Source organism: Brugia malayi (assembly GCF_000002995.4).
Source record: "Brugia malayi strain FR3 genome assembly, contig: Bm_v4_Chr1_scaffold_001, whole genome shotgun sequence".
Classification (NCBI taxonomy): domain Eukaryota; kingdom Metazoa; phylum Nematoda; class Chromadorea; order Rhabditida; family Onchocercidae; genus Brugia; species Brugia malayi.
This window is the reverse complement of record NW_025062475.1, coordinates 1,845,355-1,865,901: the sequence shown is the minus strand read 5'-3', so window position 1 is coordinate 1,865,901 and position 20,547 is coordinate 1,845,355. Positions and strand designations below refer to the sequence as shown.

Here is a 20,547-nt window from a genome sequence, read left to right as displayed (position 1 = left end):
ATGGATCCAAACAAACCACAGTACTTCATTCATCCATATGATCCTGCTAATCTTAGTGGTGCAAAGGTATGTATACCGTTTTATTATAGAAAAATTCCTAACATTTCAGGATTTTTGATAACTATTAGAGAACTCCTGGTCACCTGACAAAAGTCTGGAATTACAGTAGAAGGATTCGAAGTATAACTTCGAGCCTTAATAGGGTTTAAATTTTTCGCTAGCAAATTTTAGCATAGTTCAAAACTAACGTTTTCAGGCTTCAGATAGTGGTAGGAAGAGCAAAAATTGTAGGAAAAGTGAAGATTGCGGCGAGAAGGTTCCAGTTTTTTTTTATGAATAATTAAGGCGTGAGATAATTCTGCATTGGTGATAAATGTTATTATCAAAAAATTTGGACCTGAAATGATGAGTTGAATTCTAGCTAATCTTTAACAGATTTTTTTGCTTCGTTACTTAGAAGCAGAATTTTGTCTTGATTGAACTTTTAGATTGATAAGAAAGATTCTCATCCAGAAATGTTTGTTCTTGGTTATGCAACTTTTCCTTTTTGTAAAAAAAAGAATTGTAACCAAAAAAATTCTAAAAAGAGAAATTATGACACTATAATGTAATGTCATAGTGGGTACTGTACGCAAGTGGAATTTTGATTTGTTGTAGTTTGAAGCAATATTAGTTTTTCTCCACACTTATAATTTCGAAAAGCTAAAATAGAAATTATCATTAACAAGCTGGATGCTTCGTTGTTATATAAAGATAATGCTATGTTTATTGATATGTGCCACTCAATGCTTATCATATATCCACATTGTTCTATTGGATTCTATTTAAATACTCCTAGTAAATAGTTTATATATTATAAATCACTTATTTGCTAGTTCGAAAGCATCCTTGCAACTTTTTTTGGTGCAGGACTCTCATGGATACTTCATCACTCTTTGTCATTCTCTTTTCCAAATACGAATTATATTTTCAGCTGCAGGTTATTTCTGGCTCACCACTAGCAGTTGTAGCTGCAGTACAAAAAGCACAACAGCAACATGTTGCAGCAACACTTACAAGTTCTGGTGCACCAGTTACAGTGAATATTGATATACAAGGTGAGAGGAAGTATACGATGTTGGCATTATTTTATGTAAAGATAAAAATTATCAGTATTTAATTAGTAGTTAATAGCTTGATATGAATAGTTTCGAGATTTTGAAGTTTGATTTGTTTTAGGCAATTTATCAGTTTTAAGCTTGTTTTTTTATAGCACTAACTGATATGGCACATCGAGAATATCAAGCCGGTGATTATGCAAATGCTGAGCAACATTGCGTGACAATTTGGCGTGCTGATCCAAATAACGTCAGTGTGCTACTTCTTCTCTCTTCGATACACTTTCAATTAAAAGACCTGGATAAGTACGTATTGACTTTCTGTTTTTCAAAGTTAATTATTTCGTGATATGACTTATCATAGCTTCTTTTACAACTGTGTTCCTGTGATAGATCTCCACCAAAAATGTAGAGAATTAAACTTTTTCGGAAATTCAATAGGTTATCCGATCTTTTCAACAGTCCTCGTAATTCATTTATGTCATACTGAAGTAGCGAAGAGAATGGAGTGCAGTTATTTGTGTTGTGCAATTAATTTTATGAATTATTTAAAAATTAAGGTCGATGCAATTTTCAACAATGGCAATTAAAGCAAATCCGAAATGTGCTGAGGCATACAGTAATTTGGGCAATGTGTATAAGGTTCGGTTATTTGTCTACTTTCTTCTTACAAATTTTAAAGAGGTGTTAGAAGTAATTTGTTAATACTTATTATTATGTTGGCAATTCAAGGCGAAAAGGTGTCATTGGATAAGCGATTAAGAGCACCCCACATTGTCAGCAGATGATAATGGTAACATTGTACCAAATGTCTTTAAACATCGATCATTGTTGTTGGTTTCGATTTTTTTTTTTTTTTCTCCTTATCTCCTTTAAAACATTATCTAACTTGCAGGAGCGAAATCAATTAGCAGAAGCACTGGAAAACTATAAGATAGCGGTATCACTGAAACCAGATTTTATTGATGGATATATCAATCTAGCAGCTGCGCTAGTTGCCACTGGTGATTTGGATCAAGCTGTGAATGCATATGTTTCTGCTCTTCAGTATAATCCCGTAAGTTATTGAGTCTTAAATTTAATATCATCATGTTTGGTTTAATGAATATTGAACACTTGTTTTTATATCACTTATGATGAAGTAACATATGTGAAACGTTTCATTACAGTTATGATTTTTTTTTCGGGGGGTGAAGGCGGGGGGAGGAGAGGGGAGAGGCACTTCTTGCAGATTTCTTAGTATTTACTTCTTCAGGGAATATTGAATTAAATATTTCTACACTAGATGGTTTTCTTCCTTATTTGTCTTTTGCTAATTAATTTAATGATTCAGGATCTGTATTGTGTACGAAGTGATCTGGGTAACCTGCTGAAAGCAATGGGTCGTCTCGAAGATGCTAAGGTACTAGTTTGTTGATAGAATGGAAGTTCTTTAGGAGTTAATAGAGATTTAGACAAACAATGATAATAACAGAAATTGAGTAATGGCGACAATACGACACTAATGTAAGTTTGTAATAAAAATATATTGAGCTGGCAGCCACGCGTTACGTATCCCCCTTGAGATTTTTGATAATTTTTTTAAAGAAGTCAACACACCTCCGGTCAGAGGCAGAAATTATTTGTTTTTTCTAATTAGAATTGAAACAGATCTCATTCTCAAATTTGGATTTAAGAATTTACACTTTTGCTGCCTCTGCGGGATTAAGTTGAATAAAGTACGTTGTCATTTAAATAGAAGAAGAATTGCTGATATCATTTGCTTTCGAATATGATTTCTGAAAGCTTTTTCTTATTGTTTATCTTAAATCCGTGCTAGTTTTAGAGTCGAGTACATTCATTGAAAATTTCCAAAGATTTTTGAAAAATTCTTTTCAGACTTTCAGATAAAGAGAAACTTTTCATTTGCTTCATTGAACAATTTATAATGGCTGTGTCTATGTTGGAGAGATGTATCTTTTAACTGAGGGTAGATTTCACGTGAATATGCTTATAAGTTAAATTTTCGACCAAATGGTATCAGCAATTTTGATGCTTCTCTGAGACGCCCATTAAATCATATACGCGCGCGCGAAAAAAAGACTGTTTATTGTAAATCTGAAACTGACTGCTTTATCCCATCTTAAATTTCATCTCACATTTCTAGCGAAAACGATCGTTTGTTTTTTCTTTCCTTCTTTTTTTTCAAAAGCAGTCAGTTTCAAATCTATAGGTTCCACTCTATATCGATGTGCAGGCTCGCTTCGTCCAAGGAATTGTGAACTCTACTGAGCTTCTGGTAAATGTTTTTTTTTTTTTTTTTTTTTTTTTAAATTATTGCTAAGGAAGGATGCACAAAGGGAAAGACAAGATAAGAAAAAGGAATTTTGAAATATGAATTTGGGCAGAGGTTAAAATTTTAATAGTATTTTTCGCCAGTTCTCATGAGTTCACATTCTTTCGACGTTATTCATACGGTTCGGGATGAATTTAAAGATGGTTATTGAAGCTTCGTTTCATTTCTCCAAGTTTTATGGTTTTTCTGCCATATAATTTTGAAATATTTTCAATTGAACTAAAGAATATGTGTACCATAATGAATGTCCGTTTCTCACTATTTTGAACCATCTTTGAATTTGTCACCAGTGTATCCTGATGGCAGTTTTTAGAAGCGTTGGTCTCATCTTGCAACTAGTATTTAATAAGTATTCATAATAATTCTGACATTGCATGAGTAAACTGAAGTTTTCGATAACTTTAGTCTTCGAAAACTGATAATACTTACTTTTGCCACTTTTCCCTGAAATTATCATTTTTTGATATTTGCAAGGTGTTTGATAGCGTTGCTTTTGAAGCTGTCATCAGTACCCAAACCAATTGCTGAGAACGTACTTTCTTGAACTTACTGAGATCATTCCGTTGTGAGGTGTGTTGATGATAACAGTCGCGATTTTGAATTGGAGCGGAAACAAAATTCAGGGTTGTTAAAAGTTTCTTTCAGTGGGTTTTTGCGATTAATTCATCATTAGCAAACTTGGAATTTGTTGTGGCTCAGGCGAAGAGAGGCAGTTCGAGGTATTAAAGAAAAAATTGTTAGATCTATTTTTTAAGCATGTAGCGGAAAGGGTGCATTGAAAAGACTCTCTATTTTATTGGCTTCATTCTGACTTACGTATGTTGTGATTTGGATCAGAACGTGATCTTGCTTACTGGAGTAGCATAAAATAACTGTATTTTACTTACACTTATTGCCTAAAAGGGCTTTGGTAGAAAAGAAATAGCTTGAGCTTTTGATTTATTTATATGAATATTACAAAAGCAGCAAATCCCATATCCTAGAAACAATTCACCCTTTCCAGCATCATCTGACGTGATTACTAGACTATACTACATAGTTCCTGGAAAAAAGGACGATTTTCTTTTTATTTCTTCGAATTTGGAACTTTCGACACACCGTCAGAAAAATATATTTGAAAATGAGAAGACTGAAGAAGGAAATGCAGTATATCTTTGAACAGGCAGATATGACGGAAGTTGCACAGAATTCTTCTGATCATTTTTGGTCAAATGTAGGTTTGTCGATTTGGATGCAGCTTTCCGTTACTAAATGGCACAGTCTATATTGAAAGGCACGGGGAATTCTACGCGGAAAGGAAAGCAGCGTGGCAGATAAAGACGTTTGGTATGATTATGTGTTTTAATCTTTGTGATTTGTTTGCTGCGCTTTTATCACTTTTTATTATCGCTGTAAGGCTTATGCTATCGTCTGAATGTTTTCTTCTCTTATTCTTGATTAAGAGTTTCTGAATTCCATTTCTGAATTAGGTCTTGGTAAGTCTTGAGTCATTAAAAGTCGGTTCGGAATTGTTGATGCAATTATTATATCATTATTATTATTATTATCATCATTATTATTATTTATTATTATTATCAGTAGTCATCGCGTTATTAGTATGTTACGTCGTTTGCGCGATGTTTTTTTTTTTTTTTTTTTTTTTTTTTTTTTTTTATCTTTCATATTCTCTTTCTGATTGTAATATACATCTACCGGTTCCTCAGTCTGTTTCTGTTACTTTGGTCTTTAAAAATGCGCAAACGTCGCGGTAAGTGCGTAATGGTTGTCATTACCATGAACACAGTTTGGGTTTACAAAAAAGTAATGGGCCAATTTGCTTGAGGTATGCTTTTTTAACATAATTTTTGAAATTGTGATGAAATTAAGCAAGATTTAGATAAGAAAGCTTGTAGTTTTCTGTGAATTCAATATGCTTTTAAATTTCAGATGAATGCACAAAAATAAGTTTATCGAATTTTGTAATGATAAGAAACTGTATGTTTTTAGGGTTGTTATCTGAAAGCAATCGAAACACAACCACAGTTCGCGGTTGCCTGGTCTAATTTGGGTTGCGTTTTTAATGCCCAGGGAGAAATTTGGCTTGCAATACATCATTTTGAGAAAGCTGTTCAACTGGACCCAAATTTTCTGGATGCTTATATAAATTTGGGTAATGTACTGAAAGAAGCACGCATTTTTGATCGGTGTGTTTTGTTTTTGATCAAATTTCACAAAACATAATTTGTTTTTTCCTTGTTCGAAAATGATTTTTTGGAATAATCTTTATTTTATATTTTGCAACTCATTGGAAGGACACATTTTAGATTTTTTTCTATAATTTATTTTTTTTTAATGCTTATAATCTGTACTGAGAAAAGTGTTAAATAAGTTGAGAAAATTACCGATGATGTAATCTTCTTTACTTTTTCCTTCCATTTATGCTTTTTAAATCAATAGAAAGATGACTTTTAACTGATTCATCTATAATACGCTATCGGTAAAGTGGGAATTAGTTAGTTAATGATACCATCTGCTTAAAGATACTATGGGTTGATTCTAATACATTTCTTTTTAAAGTATTTTCATCCATTGACAAAATTTTCTTTCACTACAGGGAAATCAAATTTGTCAGAATCATTTCCATTTTCTAAAGTTATGGTGTTTGGTCATGGTCAGTTTAAAAAATTCATTTGTTTATTTTTACACAAATTATTTTAGAGCGGTTGCTGCTTATTTGCGTGCATTAAATTTGGCCGGGAATCATGCTGTTGTTCATGGAAACCTGGCATGTGTTTATTATGAGCAAGGGTAAGTATTTCTTTTCTTTAAATTTTAGGCTCGTAAGTTTTTTTTTTTTTTTTTCTTCTCGCAGTCAATACATTTTGTTATCATACATGCCGGATAATCACAGTACAAACTGAAAAAACTTTATTTTTTTGCATTCAAACTGGAATAATTTTTTTTTATTCAACACACTGCTAAAAGTCTATTTTAGGCTTATCGATTTGGCTATTGATATGTATCGAAAAGCTATCGATTTGCAGCCGAATTTTCCCGATGCATATTGCAATTTGGCCAATGCTTTAAAAGAAAAAGGTTTGGTATCCGAAGCAGAAGCTGCATATAACAAAGCATTGCAGGTAAGATTTGTTATTAACGCATCAGCAATTTTAGGTGGATGAAAATTAATACATTATTTTATCGTATGAGTAATATATTTTAAGTGTATGAATAATTTTATTATCTTTATGTGTTGTGCATGCATTTATGACTTATGTCTTGTGTTCTCTAGGATACTCTTATTTATTACTATTTTTAGAATAGACCTTTTATTAATGAAACTCGTAGCATAATTGAATTTAATAGAGAAATTTGCAAATGAAAAATAATGCTGAAATATTTGAATACAATTTTTAGCTCTGTCCAACGCATGCTGATTCACAAAACAATCTAGCAAATATCAAAAGAGAACAAGGAAAAATTGAGGATGCTACAAGGCTTTATTTGAAAGCGTTAGAGGTAATATTTGAATGTTAGATGTTCACCATGTTTCATTGTGCTTTTTTTTTATTTGAAAAATTTTCCATAATTAGACTGCATATGATATTAAGTTCCTTATTCAAGATAGATTTTTAGCTTTAAGCTTAAAAAGAATTCCTTAATGAATTGATTCCCGAAATTCCTCAGAATTCTGTTATGGTGGACTACTTTTTTCTCAAATTTTAGTATAAAATATGTTAAAACAAATGGAGTAAATATTTTTGATAGTTTTGAAAAAATTTAGAACTTTTAACTTCAAAAATTACTTTTTTTTTCCTGAAGTAGAAATTGTTGAGGAGTTATTCACTCTCACTAATATTTTCTTAGATTTATCCTGAATTTGCTGCTGCACATAGTAATCTTGCATCGATACTGCAACAACAAGGCAAACTTCAAGATGCAATCAATCATTATAAGGAAGCAATTCGTATAGCACCCACATTTGCTGATGCATATTCAAATATGGGAAATACATTAAAAGAAATGGGTGATGTTGGCGGAGCATTACAGTGTTATACTCGTGCTATACAGATCAATCCTGGATTCGCTGATGCGCATAGTAATTTGGCTAGCATACATAAGGTTAATAATTTTTATTACTTTCTAGTTATTCTTTATTAGTTCAATATTAAGCTTTTTCTACGAATTACTTTTGATATAAAGCTAGATGTTTTGCCTTTAGCCATAGTTATATTCATAAATTTTGAGGATTCTGGTAATGTTCCTGAAGCAATTCAAAGTTACTCAACAGCACTCAAGTTAAAACCTGATTTTCCTGACGCATTCTGTAACTTGGCTCATTGTTTGCAGGTATCTAATTTTTTTATTAAAATATAAATTCCAGGTCTTATGAAAGATGTTGAGGAGATTAAACTATTGTGGAAGGAAGGGTGAGAGAGAAAAAAGTAGGAGATCAGTGGCACTTTTTTCTTTTTTTTTTTTGTTTTTCATTGTGGATAACCTTATTAGAATATGTAGAGAGAAATTAAGTTTCAATTAGAATAGTAACTAAAGTTCTTAAGCGTCGATTGTTGCCTATTTTCGTTTTCATTTTTTTTTTTTTTTCGAATATGTCACGAATTCTTATATTGTTTCTAGAATTTCTATATTGTACGTGTTGTTTCTAGAATCTCATAGACATCAAATAATTTTTATGAAAACCTTACCTTATTTCATTTACTTAAATATAATGATTTTCCGATTTCTTTCTTTTGAAAATGTGATAATTCTGAATATTTAATTTCAGATTATTTGCGACTGGAATGATTATGATAATCGTATGAAGAAACTTATAGCAATTGTTGATGACCAATTGCAAAAAAAACGTTTGCCATCAGTACATCCACATCATTCAATGCTCTATCCATTAACACATGCTGTTCGAATGGCTATTGCAGCAAAACATGCACAATTATGCATTGAAAAAGTAACGTCACTTTTTTATTTCCTTTTCACTGATTTCGATTTGAAATTATGTCTTGGATTCTGATACTTATACAACATCGTGTTACCAACTTTATGATATTTCTATTTATGGTATTTCTGTCGTTTTTTTTAATGAAACATGTGAATTATCCTGAATAATGAATGGAGCGCGAATGTTAACACTAAAAAGCAGTTCATGATAGAATTTATCTGGTATTTTCCTCTCTTGGTAATGCTGTAGTTCCTAAAATAGGTTTTTTGAAAGCAGTTATTTAGAGAATTAGTTATTCAATTCTGACGTTTAAAAACTATAGATGGGATATTTTTTTCCACGCATAAAATAATAGTTCTAAAGTATGCTTGATATGTGTATTGATGTTAACTTTATATTTAGTTTATGAAATTTAATTTGCATATAACGGTTAAATTGGACTGAAAATAGTTAACTAATGAAAAATAATCATCTTTGTTTTAGGTCCAAATATGTCACAAAGCACCATATATATATCCTGATCGAAACAGCGTTCGCAAAGGACAACGTTTACGAATCGGTTATGTATCGTCTGATTTTGGCAATCATCCTACCAGTCACTTGATGCAGTCCATTCCGGGAATGCATAATCGTGAAAATGTTGAAGTAAAAATCATATATATTATTGGCAGCTCGTTTAAACTGTGAAGTGTTTTTTTGTTATCTCTCTCTCGAATAACTTATCACAAATTTAAGTTTACAGAAAAGAATCGAAATTTTGTTGTTATAACTATAGGAGGAAGAAAAATCTTTCATAAAAAAGTAAAATCAATTTAAATGTTTTTAGAATTAACATAAAGCGTTTATTAAAAATGTGGAATTGTTTTAGGTGTTTTGTTATGCACTTTCTCCAAATGATGGTACCAATTTCCGACAAAAATTGATGAATGAGTCAGAACATTTCGTTGATTTATCACAGGTATATATATAAATTGAATTTAAAAAAAAAATGGAAATTTATATTCTACATACGAATAATCATTTCGTTTTTTTGCTATAAATGCTATCCTGCGATATTCATTTCACTGTAATGGAATTTTAGCATTTTTAAAAAACATTGGAAATTAATTTTTAGATTACATGTAATGGAAAAGCAGCTGATCGCATACATGATGATGGAATCCATATTTTGATCAATATGAATGGATATACGAAAGGTGCACGCAATGAAATATTCGCATTACGCCCAGCACCCATCCAGGTCATATTTAATTTTGGAATTCACTTTGATTTATTCATTTTGATAAATACTAAATAACATAAATTTTCGTTCTATGAGTACTCGTAGAAATGAATTATCCATATTTCTAATGAATTTTATGTTGGATCTGTTTTTTATAAATGGATGAGAAAAAATTACTATAGATAAAATCAATGAATAAATAAATGCTGATAAAGATGTTGATTTCAGGTGATGTGGCTTGGTTATCCGAGTACTTCGGGTGCTCCATTTATGGATTATATAATTACTGATTCGGTAACATCTCCTTTGGAACTTGCTCATGCATATAGTGAAAAACTTGCATATATGCCTCATACATTCTTTATTGGTGATCATGCCCAAATGCTAAAGCATCTTACTGAGCGAGTAATTGTTAAAGTATGTTTTGCAGCGTTGTTTGTTTTATGTTACATTCTTCTGTATGTTTTTGTTATTTCTGTATTGTTTTAGTTTTTATTATCACTTAACAGGCATTTCTGGACAAATGACATATTAATTCAATAAATGATTTCCGAAGTGATAATATTTTCTCAATATCCTTCCGGATTTTTTCAAAAAAATTAGTGAGAGTGAGTTGGAAAAAATCATCAATAATTTTTGCAGGAGAAAAATGACCCAACCCCAATTGACAAGGAAACTGTCACAGTTGTGAATTCGGTGAATTTGGAGCCGCTATTGTCAAAAGCAGAAGTCAAGGTAAGGGTAAACTGCTGTTCTGGTTTTGTAAACTACTGTGTTTAAAATTTATAATAGAAAAGAATAACATAAAGTAAAAAATAAATATTGATTGCTGTCAAATTGAAATTATATCTGAGAGCAGTGATGTTGAGTAGAGCTCAATCTTTCAAAAAAAAAAAAAAAAAAGAATCTATTTTAGCCATTTGTTCGAGAAGCTGAAGTGGCACATGGTCCAGAACGTGATATGATCAAGACTGAAGTGGTGCTTCCAGTAATTGAAGTACCAACAACTGAACCACTTAAACAGATGATTGGTTCTGGTATGATTGCTGGTAATGTTGAAGGTGTACCGGTACAGAATGGTCTTACTACTTTGAATCAAGTGAGTGACTGATTTAATTCGAAATCCCTTTAATGTAGTAAAATAAATCCTTTACATATTTCTGTTTCAAATTTAAGCGGAGTTTTACATTAACCAGTTTAACACAATTTAATATTTAAAATAGAATATAGCCTTCTTTTTGTGTTCCATTTTATGTTTTAAGTATTTTCTTTCTTTTTTTTTCCTCTTATTGCATTGTATCAATTTAGGAGTTAATTAGCATTAAGATTTATAGCACATTTACGGCCAATTAAACGAAACTACAATTTATATTCAGAAGTTTAAAAATAGAGTGATCTGGCAAAACATAGTCAAATAAATGTTTCTTGTTGCCAACAGTGTCGTATTGATGCACTATTTCAGACACATGTAAAAGCAGCAACAGGTGAAGAAGTACCACATACCATCCTGGTTACATCACGACAACAATACGGACTACCTGATGATGCTATTGTCTTCTGCAATTTCAATCAGCTGTATAAAATCGATCCTCCAACCCTATCGATGTGGTGTGACATCCTGAAATTGGTAAGATTTTTTTTTTAGTTTGATTTCAATTAAAGGATTTTGTTTTATTAATATTTGTAGTCTTTGATTTCTATATTAAACTGTAGTTTATTTTTCACTTTTTTCATGGTTCTCAAATATTTAGAATTTAATTTTAGCTTTTTTTTTTATCAAATGATTTATAGTTAGCCATTTTCCAGGTACCAAATAGTATTTTATGGTTGCTTCGATTCCCTTATCACGGAGAACCAAATGTTATGCGGTTTTGTGCGGAACGGAATATAGATACGCGTCGCATTGTATTTTCTAATGTAGCTGCAAAGGAAGAACACGTACGACGTGGTCAACTTGCGGATGTTTGCTTAGATACGCCACTTTGTAATGGACACACCACTGGAATGGATATCTTATGGACGGGGACACCAATGATCACAATGCCATGTATGTTTATCTGTTTTACTCATGGAATGTTTGGATTATAATTTTAGGTGAAGAATGTGATTCGATATAACAAAAAAATAAATAAATAATTTTTCAAATAACTTAAATGATCATGTCAACTGTCCGCTCTCTTGGCATACCTGAATGCATAGCATTCAGAGATGACAAAGAATGCAAATATAATCAAAGAAATGTTTAATAAATTATTGCTTTTAACTGAAAAGTTTTCTCAGTTCATGCAGTAGTAAATTTTCATTTCAAAACAGTTCGATGCATTTTATTGAATCTATTCTTTTTATAGTGGAAACACTAGCATCACGTGTTGCATCAAGTCAATTGTACGCTCTTGGTGTACCGGAATTAGTAGCAAAAGATCGTGAAGATTATATCAAGATTGCAAAAAGACTGGGCACCGATCGAGAATAGTAAATATCCCTCATTTTTATTTTATTTTTTAAATAATACGCGAATCTTTAATTTGTTTTTCCTTTTTTGAAAAAGAAATTGATTCCTTTCACTTTTTTTTGTTGGATAGTACTGTGTTTATACTTCTGTCAACTAACCAAAATTGATATTATTTTTAGTGAATACTTCTATTGTTTATGTCGTTTTTTCCGCTTATTTTTATTATAGCAATTTTATAGAGAAAATGAATTTTAGACAGATAAATTTTAGTCTTAGTCAAATTCGTGCAAAAGTTTGGAAAGCTCGAACAACATCAACATTGTTTAATGTTCGTCAATATTGTTCGGATATGGAGCGTTTGTTGCATAAGATGTGGAAGCGTTATGCAGATGGTTTATCACCGGATCACATATTGTCGGATCGTGAGGGACGAGATCCAAATGATAGAACGAACTGAAATAATAGTAAGTTTTCAATTTTTTCTTTTTTCGATGCTAATATTTAATTATATTGTTATACATTAGGAATTCATACAATATATAAAAGGAGAAGGGTGATTGATTCTTCATAGATTTATGAAACTATTTGATTTTTTTTTTTTTTTTTTGTAGCTTGTATTGTTAGCATATTTCAGGAAATTCATATTATTTATGGATTCGCTTTGGTATCAGTTTGGCAAGACGGAATAATTTTTTGGTCGTTGTGAAAAATTAAACAGCTAATTTTACAATAGTTATTAATTTCTTTTTTGTTGAATCTAACTTAGATAACTCAAGGATGTAAACATATGTCCACTTCAACTTGCATATTCAACATTTTCTGCAAAAAAAAAAAAAAAAAATCAAGCAAATGCTTACATCTTCTAGTGATGACCGAATGTTAGATCAAATAATGTGTCTGTGTGTGTGTATTAATAGTTCTTACTTTTTTGATCATATTTAGCAAAGTTTTTGTTAATACAACGATGACAAGAATCTTTTTTTTTTCTTTTTTTAGGCTCAAATTTGATAAAATTTATCCTTAAATTATACGAAATTCTTGTCGTCATTCATTACGTGTATTAGTTAGATTCTGTGTCTTTTGTTACGTTTTTGTTTAGTTTTTTTTTTTTTGTCCTTTTTATTTATTTTCATTCTTTTTTATATGTAATTGAATGGAGATTGAAGATTTATCTTCAGCTTTCGTTTTCAATTTTTGTATTGCAACAAGAAACCGACTATCATTTTCAATTGTCACAGCTAACTGATGTGACCAAAAAATGAGCATAAGTAAAACTTTGCAATAAAATGAACTGCAAGTTTTTTTTTTTTGTGTGTGTTTGTTAAAACTTATGACTTTTTCTGTCATAGTAATAGATGCTGCAATACTTTTTTTTTTTTTTTTTGGTTTGGTTCAAGTAGTACTAGTTATGAATGGATTTCTCATATTAAAATGATTTGATGCATATTTTTTGAGAAAATTTTTTTTTAAACTAAAATTAAAACATAAATAATTTAGTTAAAAATTTCCAGTATTATTATTACAACATCGCTCATTTGAATAGGAATTTTAAAAAACTCAAATTTTTCTACTACTGAAAATAAAGCCATAAAAGATGTAACATTTTTAGGATTAGCAAAATTTTTCCTCGTATATTTGAAATTTTTTCTCTATAATTACGAGAATTTGTTCATCTTTTTGTTTGTTTTAAATTTGTGTGTATGCTTTCAGTAATTGCTTTCGTATTTTTACCAAGAACAAATCGAATTTGTGCATTGTTATATAGCTTGAAACCTCACAATTATTATATCGAGAATATATATACATATGTAAGCAAATTCACAAGAACGAAACATAGCTTATGATATTGTTAAATTGAAAGTGTGATATTTATGTTGCAATCACATTTTATCATCATATATGTATGACATTCATTTTTTTTACTGTATCATTTATTTCTAGTATATTTGTTTTGTCTCTTTTCATTTTATCGCTTTTATTTTCCCTTTTTTTTTTTCTTTTTGTTTGCTGTGAATGCTTTTTTTTTTTCCTTCATTATCACTATTTTTAATTCTTATGTTAGTTTTTTTTTTTTTTTTTTTTTTTTTGTTTTGAAATAAGTGAAACTTTCTGTGGAAAATGCCTCATTCGATTCTGTCAAATGTTTTTTCACTGTTTTCAAAATATCATTTATTTGAGATAAAAAAAAAAAAGTTTTTTTTGTCAGAATAAATGATAATTTATTACTTTTTTTTATTGCAATTTTTTTATATTTTACAACAGAGCAGTTTATAAAACATTTACACATTCTGGATAGCATTTTAAAAACAGCATTCTGTGAGATTAATTTCAAAGTTTTTGAAGAAGAAAGAAGAAAGACAGAGAATTATAAAGTTTTTTTTTTTTTTGAAGACGAAGAATGATTAGCTGTACGGCGACATTAAAAAAAGTTTTTTATAAAGGATTTTTATAATATAAAGTGAAGGTTATGCAAGATGATTTACGTTTTGAAATGGAAACAAAGAATCGCGATGTGACGTTTTTATCAATTTCAGTTATTTTAAGTTTATGTTATAATCTTCGTTGTTGAAGTAGATAATGTAAACTGTTATCACAACTCCGCAATTATTGTTTATATAGTTTATTAGTAAACAAAATAAGGATATTTAAATTTTTTATCAAAAATATTTTATCGAAATCAATATTTATGTTAATTATGAAGGAATAGTTTAATAATAAAAAAAAATTGAAGTGGAATAATTAGTTTGATGTAATGTTTGTTTATTTAAATGATATATGCAAGGTAAAAAATATCTTTGCATTTGAATTGATTGATGGAATAAATTAGTAAGAATATACTGAATTAAAAAAACAAAAATGAAATGAAAGAAAGTTAATATTACAAAATTTGATAAATTAAAATGTAAAAATTTATGGGATCCATTAATTTGATGATCCTTTCATTAGATGGATGCAATATATTAATTTGAAATTTAATAATTGATAATTTATCATTATATTTACTATTATCACTACCTATAATGATTCGTATTCTATTTCCATGTTATGTTTTATCATTGTTAAAAAATAAGATCTGATAATATATAATTAGAATGAAAAAAAAATAAAAATAAAGAGGAAAATTATTTTTCTTGTGAAATAAAATGAAAAATTTGATTAAAAAAAGAATCATAAAATTTGTGAAATTAAAAATGGAAGAAATATCTATGTATTATATTAATGTAAATAAAATTAGCGTACACTTTTTTTTCTGATAATTTTTTGTAGATATTAGTGATTGGAAAACTTTTACGATTGAATATTTTGAATAATTGCTTCTTTTTTTAAAAAAAATATTATTTTCCATTTATTAATATTTTTTTTTTTTTTTTTTAGTAAATGAAATATTAGTAGAAGTATATTTTTCCTTTATTTCTATGTATTTTTATGCTATATGTGAAGATTTAAAAATTTAATTGTAAAGCAAAATTTTGTCTTGTAAATAAATATTAGAAAAGTCCAAATTTTTTTTTTTTGAAACTTTTAATTTTTAATAAATAAAAAAGTAATTTTGCAAAAACCTTTTCTTCTCTTCATTTTTGTATACATTCATTTATTTAATAAATGTTAATTATTTTTAGCAATATTTAAAATTATAAAAATCATTCAAATTTTTTCTTATTTTATTTTTGCTTATGACAAAAAAAAGAAATGAAATGAATATTTAACATATTGTAATGACAACTCTCATTATAATTATTTTTAATTAAATTTTATTTTCTCCTCAATTAATTACCAAATTTTAATTTCAAAACATAATATAAGACAAATAACAAATTCAGCAATTCAACAATTACATTATTATTCTTCTGATAATAAATTTTTACTATAATAAAACTTTTAATTTTTAGGATTAATATTATTAATCAAAAAAAATAATTCAATTCAATAACACATTGAAAAAAAAAAAAAAAAGAGAAGAAAAAAATTAATCGCTATATTATTTCGATTATGGAAAAAAAATGGAAGTTTTTGAAATTTATAATTTTGAAATTCATTGTTTGAAATAATTTCCAATGTAAATTTTTCACAAATATATTCCCTTCGATTGTACAATCTATTGAATATTTTTTTAGGTTTGTTGCAAATGCTTCAAAGTAAAAAAAAAAAAAGCATTTTCAATTTTTTAATTAAATAAAAAGAAAAATTTTCAAATTTGACTTATTACAGAAAAAATCTCAAGAAAATTTTTTAGTCTTGCAAAGAAAAAATTGAATTAATTGTTTTTAGTTAGTTTACTTAAAATTGTAAAAAAAAACAAAAAACAAAAAACAAAAAAACAAAAAAAAAAGAAATATGGGAATATCCAATGAATAAATAAAAAATAAAATACTGTTATATAAAATATATTAATTTTAAATACTATATAAAATATTAATTAATTACAAACTTTCTTCAGCAACATAATTCATATTCCAATAAATTAGTTTTGTAGTAATTTGAAAATTTTAATTGATCGATTTTTTGCAAAGTCAATTTTAGAATGTAATTAAGTTCAAGGCAAATGTAGCATAATTATATAATTTAGGAAAATTTTATTGCAATATTAATAATAATTTCTGTTATAACTATTTTATGAAATGAAATAATAAATTAATATTTGTTATCTTTTTAATTCTAATTTGAATATAACATTCTTTTGCTTATTAATTATATTATTCTTTTTATAGTAACAGCAAATATAGAAACATAATATTTCAAGCTTTCATTAATAAAATACATATGAATTATATTCTTTTTTTAAATTATTCAAAACAGAAATAAATGAAAAGCGAATTTTTGAAAATGAAAAAAAAGAAAAGTTGCCTTAAATTTAAATTTATTATTACATAATTTTTTTTTTCACTTTTTAAACTTTTTTCTGTTATTAATTATAAATATATTATAATTAATAACAGAAAAAAAAAAAGAAAAAGAAAAAATCTAATATAATGAATGGAAATGTTGAAGTTATAAAATTTTTGCTAATAACATTGCCAATTGTTTTATATTATGAGTCAAGTTTTCACTTCAATGAAAACGAAAAATTTCATCAAAATGTCAAATTTATTTGATCTTTTTTTTTTTTTTTTGTTTTTAAATTCTTAGCAAAAATTATAATATGAAAGAATGCATTGAAATTATTATCATTTTCATCCTTTTATGTCATTCTTTTTACAAAAAGGGTTCGTTTTTTTTTTTTTTTTTTTCTTTTGTCATTTAATGCTAAATACAATAATAATACATTAAAATGAAAATATTCAAGTGCAAATTACAAAATAAGAATTGGACAAAAATCGACTACGAATTAGATATTAAATTAATTCCAGTACAAAGAATAAAAAAAATGCATTGAATGCATTCAATTTCATAACTGTTTATATAATTATTGAAATTCATACTTAAATTATTGATATTATAATAATGCTAATTTTTTTTTTTCCTAGAATATTAAAGGTAAAGAAATAATTGAATGAACGATTGAAGCATTGATACTAATTAAACTTTTTTTGTGTTTAATATCAGAAAGAAATTAAACATGGCATTCGGTTAAAAATCTTAGAAATGCATTACTAAAACATTAATTAAATTATTATTTGATAATTATTAGTATTAGTGTTATTAAACAATTTGAAAACATTTTCAACCATCAATTTAAGACGGATTTTGACAAATAAAAATTTTGATAAGTTAGAACAAAAAATAAAAAAAGGAAAAAATTTGTTCACATTATTCCATTATAGTTGAATTTAATTTTTTATAAATTGAATTCTCTATCTATTGATCATAAGAATCAATTATGAATGGTTTGAAATGAAGTTATATATATATATTTTTTTTTTCACCGTGTTGAAATTTAGAATTAATTTTTAATTGTTATTAATTGATTAGTTATTTTACAGTTACTTATGATGTATCTCAGGGAAGGAAAACTTGGAAAATTTCGACTTAACTCAAATTTCAAAGATTTTTTTCCACTCTCACTTACAAATCATTAACAAAAAGGTTAGTTTATCATTGTAATTGATGATCAACTTGTAATTATCAATGTAATTACAATCATTCTTATCACTAAAACTATGATTATGTGATAACTGTTGCATATTTAACAATCATTAATTTAATCATATACAGAATAAGAGAAAATTATCATATTGTACGACAGAAAATAATAGTTTGACAATCTAGCAATCTTCAACAATGACTTTTCCTTGACAGAATTATTTTATACTCATTTATCAACGAAGACAGTGATAACTATGATAATATTTGTGCTCGACCAAAAAATAATTTATCAGCCGAAATTTTTACTACAATCAAACATAAATATAATTAGTAGCTACTATTAGTTTATTAAATGTTCTGATAAACAGAATTATTTTCTAACTTATAGTTTGTTTTCATTTTTCATTTTTCTTCTTTCTTTTGCTATATTAGACTTTAGCAAAAATAAAAAAATAAAACAAAGTTTAGAACAAATTTATTTCCTCTTCAATAAATCGTTTCATTATTTGCATAGTAATATTATAACTTTTGAAATTACTATTATTTCTTAATGCAATTATTTCGGTTTTTTTTTTTTCTTTTTTTCAAATCAATCATTTGTTGTTAAAAAAAAAAAAAATTTCTTTATAATTTTTTATGATTAATTTGAATTAATGAAATTTAGGCTAAAATTTCAGAAATTAGTATTTTAATGAAATTTTTCAGCAGTTTAATGCAAACGTAAAAATAGCTCAAATGATACTTTCCGTATCACAACAATTATATTAGTCAATATAATGACAGGTCGAATGAAAAGTATTATGGTAAGCTTTTTGCTCTTTTTTTTTTACTTCCTAATTTAGATTAATTAAAGAAATATGCAATAACTCTATTAAATTTGAAATAATTCAAAATCATCAAATTTATTAAACTTATCATTTAGAAATGCATTATTTAAGTATATTGCTTGTTTGTTCTCCAATACTTTATTTATCCAATTATTCTCAAAAAAAAAAAAAAAAAAGGGAAAAATATACTTATTGAAGATTCAATTTAAAGATTAAAGGTAATTTTTATTTTTTCAAAAAAACAAAAAAAATTAATTTTCAAATTTTAGATTTTGAAACAAAAATTTGACAGGAATATTGTTAGAAACAAATTTGGAACGATGAGTGTAAACTCAATTGATAATCCACAAACTCAATTTTTAATGCATATAATCAGGTCTTGCAATTTTTTTTTTTCTAATAAATATTTTAGAGGAATATTTTGAATAAACAAAGAAATTTGTTGCAAATTAAAAAAAAAAGTTTTTTTTAGAGCATATAGAAAAAAAAAAAATGCATTGCTCCGATTGAAAATTAATAAATAAATTACATAGGAATTATTTCATTTTATATTCTTTTCATTTAGTAAATTTGAATGCCGCGACAAAAAAAAAAAAAATAATTTTTTAATAAATATTTTATATTGACAAATTTAAAATAGTAACGTTTAATTTGATAAATACAATTAAATTTCAAAATTGAAATTAATATCTTTTGCTTATTTTTTTTTTTTTTTTTTTGCATTATTATTGATACTCAGTTTACTACTTATTTATCATAAATCTTTCCATTATTATAATTTTTTTCATTTATTGTTTGAACAAGTACAGGTTTCACAATAAACATGGCATACGATATTATATTTTAATATTTTGTATAATATCATATGCACTACTGGGTGGCATTATATTTCATGCTGTCGAACATCACGATGAAATTCATTATTTGGAGACAAATGTTGACAAATTAAATATGTAACTTTTGTTTTTTTCGTTGAAGTTTTTTTTGCAGAAATTTGCACAAAATTAGATTTGATTTATTTCAGTTTATTCAATGCAAATGCTTTCATTATTTTTCATTTAGGTTAATAAGAGGACTAACGTGTCGTATTTTCAATGCTACAAATATTACTTTAACAGAAAGAAGACGAAGTAATGTGGATGAGCTTATTAAGTAAACTGCTTAAAATTAATTAAATGTACTTAAAATTTGTTTTTTTTTTTTTTATCTTTTTAATTTTAACAAACCGAGAACTGATAAAATCATCGGTACTGTCTCAGTATCAGATGGAACGCTTTTCATAATGATTATGATGCGATTATATTCCAGCTAAAATCAATTCAGATTTATTCAACTGGTGTGTCGGCTCATACAAATTGTTTGAATGTCTAAGAAATGGCATTTTTATCAATCAGTCCAAAAATATATTTGTACTCAAATTTTAATTTAAAAAATTTGAATGCAATGATAAGACAAAGTCGGGTAGAAATGAAAATGTTTGAGGAAAAATTTGAGTTCTTATATTTTATTATGGATTATAATTGTGATTATTGCTATTATTATCGTTATTATCATTATTATTATTCATTATTCATTATTATTATTATTATTATTATTATTAATAGTAGTAGTAGTGGGATAGTAATATTATTATTGCAGAAATTTTTATCAACAA

At 27.2% G+C, this 20,547-nt stretch overlaps 1 protein-coding gene across 3 annotated transcripts; it reads left to right on the top strand.

Moving 5' to 3' along the window:
• Bma-ogt-1 (UDP-N-acetylglucosamine--peptide N-acetylglucosaminyltransferase, putative) lies at positions 1-12,499 on the top strand (the record flags this gene model as incomplete). Of its 3 annotated transcripts, XM_043076261.1 has the most annotated exons (25): positions 1-66; positions 257-316; positions 974-1,097; positions 1,253-1,403; positions 1,658-1,739; positions 1,993-2,154; positions 2,431-2,499; positions 4,650-4,823; positions 5,419-5,615; positions 6,130-6,219; positions 6,407-6,551; positions 6,829-6,930; positions 7,279-7,533; positions 7,660-7,761; positions 8,198-8,377; positions 8,852-9,013; positions 9,237-9,326; positions 9,483-9,608; positions 9,819-10,007; positions 10,233-10,325; positions 10,507-10,689; positions 11,053-11,217; positions 11,397-11,637; positions 11,939-12,062; positions 12,313-12,499. In XM_043076261.1, the coding sequence occupies 25 exons, from the start codon at positions 1-3 to the stop codon at positions 12,497-12,499; spliced, it is 3,519 nt and encodes a 1,172-aa protein (XP_042932195.1). The 3 variants fall into 3 exon arrangements, with proteins under 3 accessions (XP_042932195.1, XP_042932193.1, XP_042932194.1); XM_043076259.1 differs by lacking the exon at positions 4,650-4,823; XM_043076260.1 differs by lacking the exons at positions 257-316; positions 4,650-4,823.
• Positions 12,500-20,547: the final 8,048 nt, after the last annotated feature.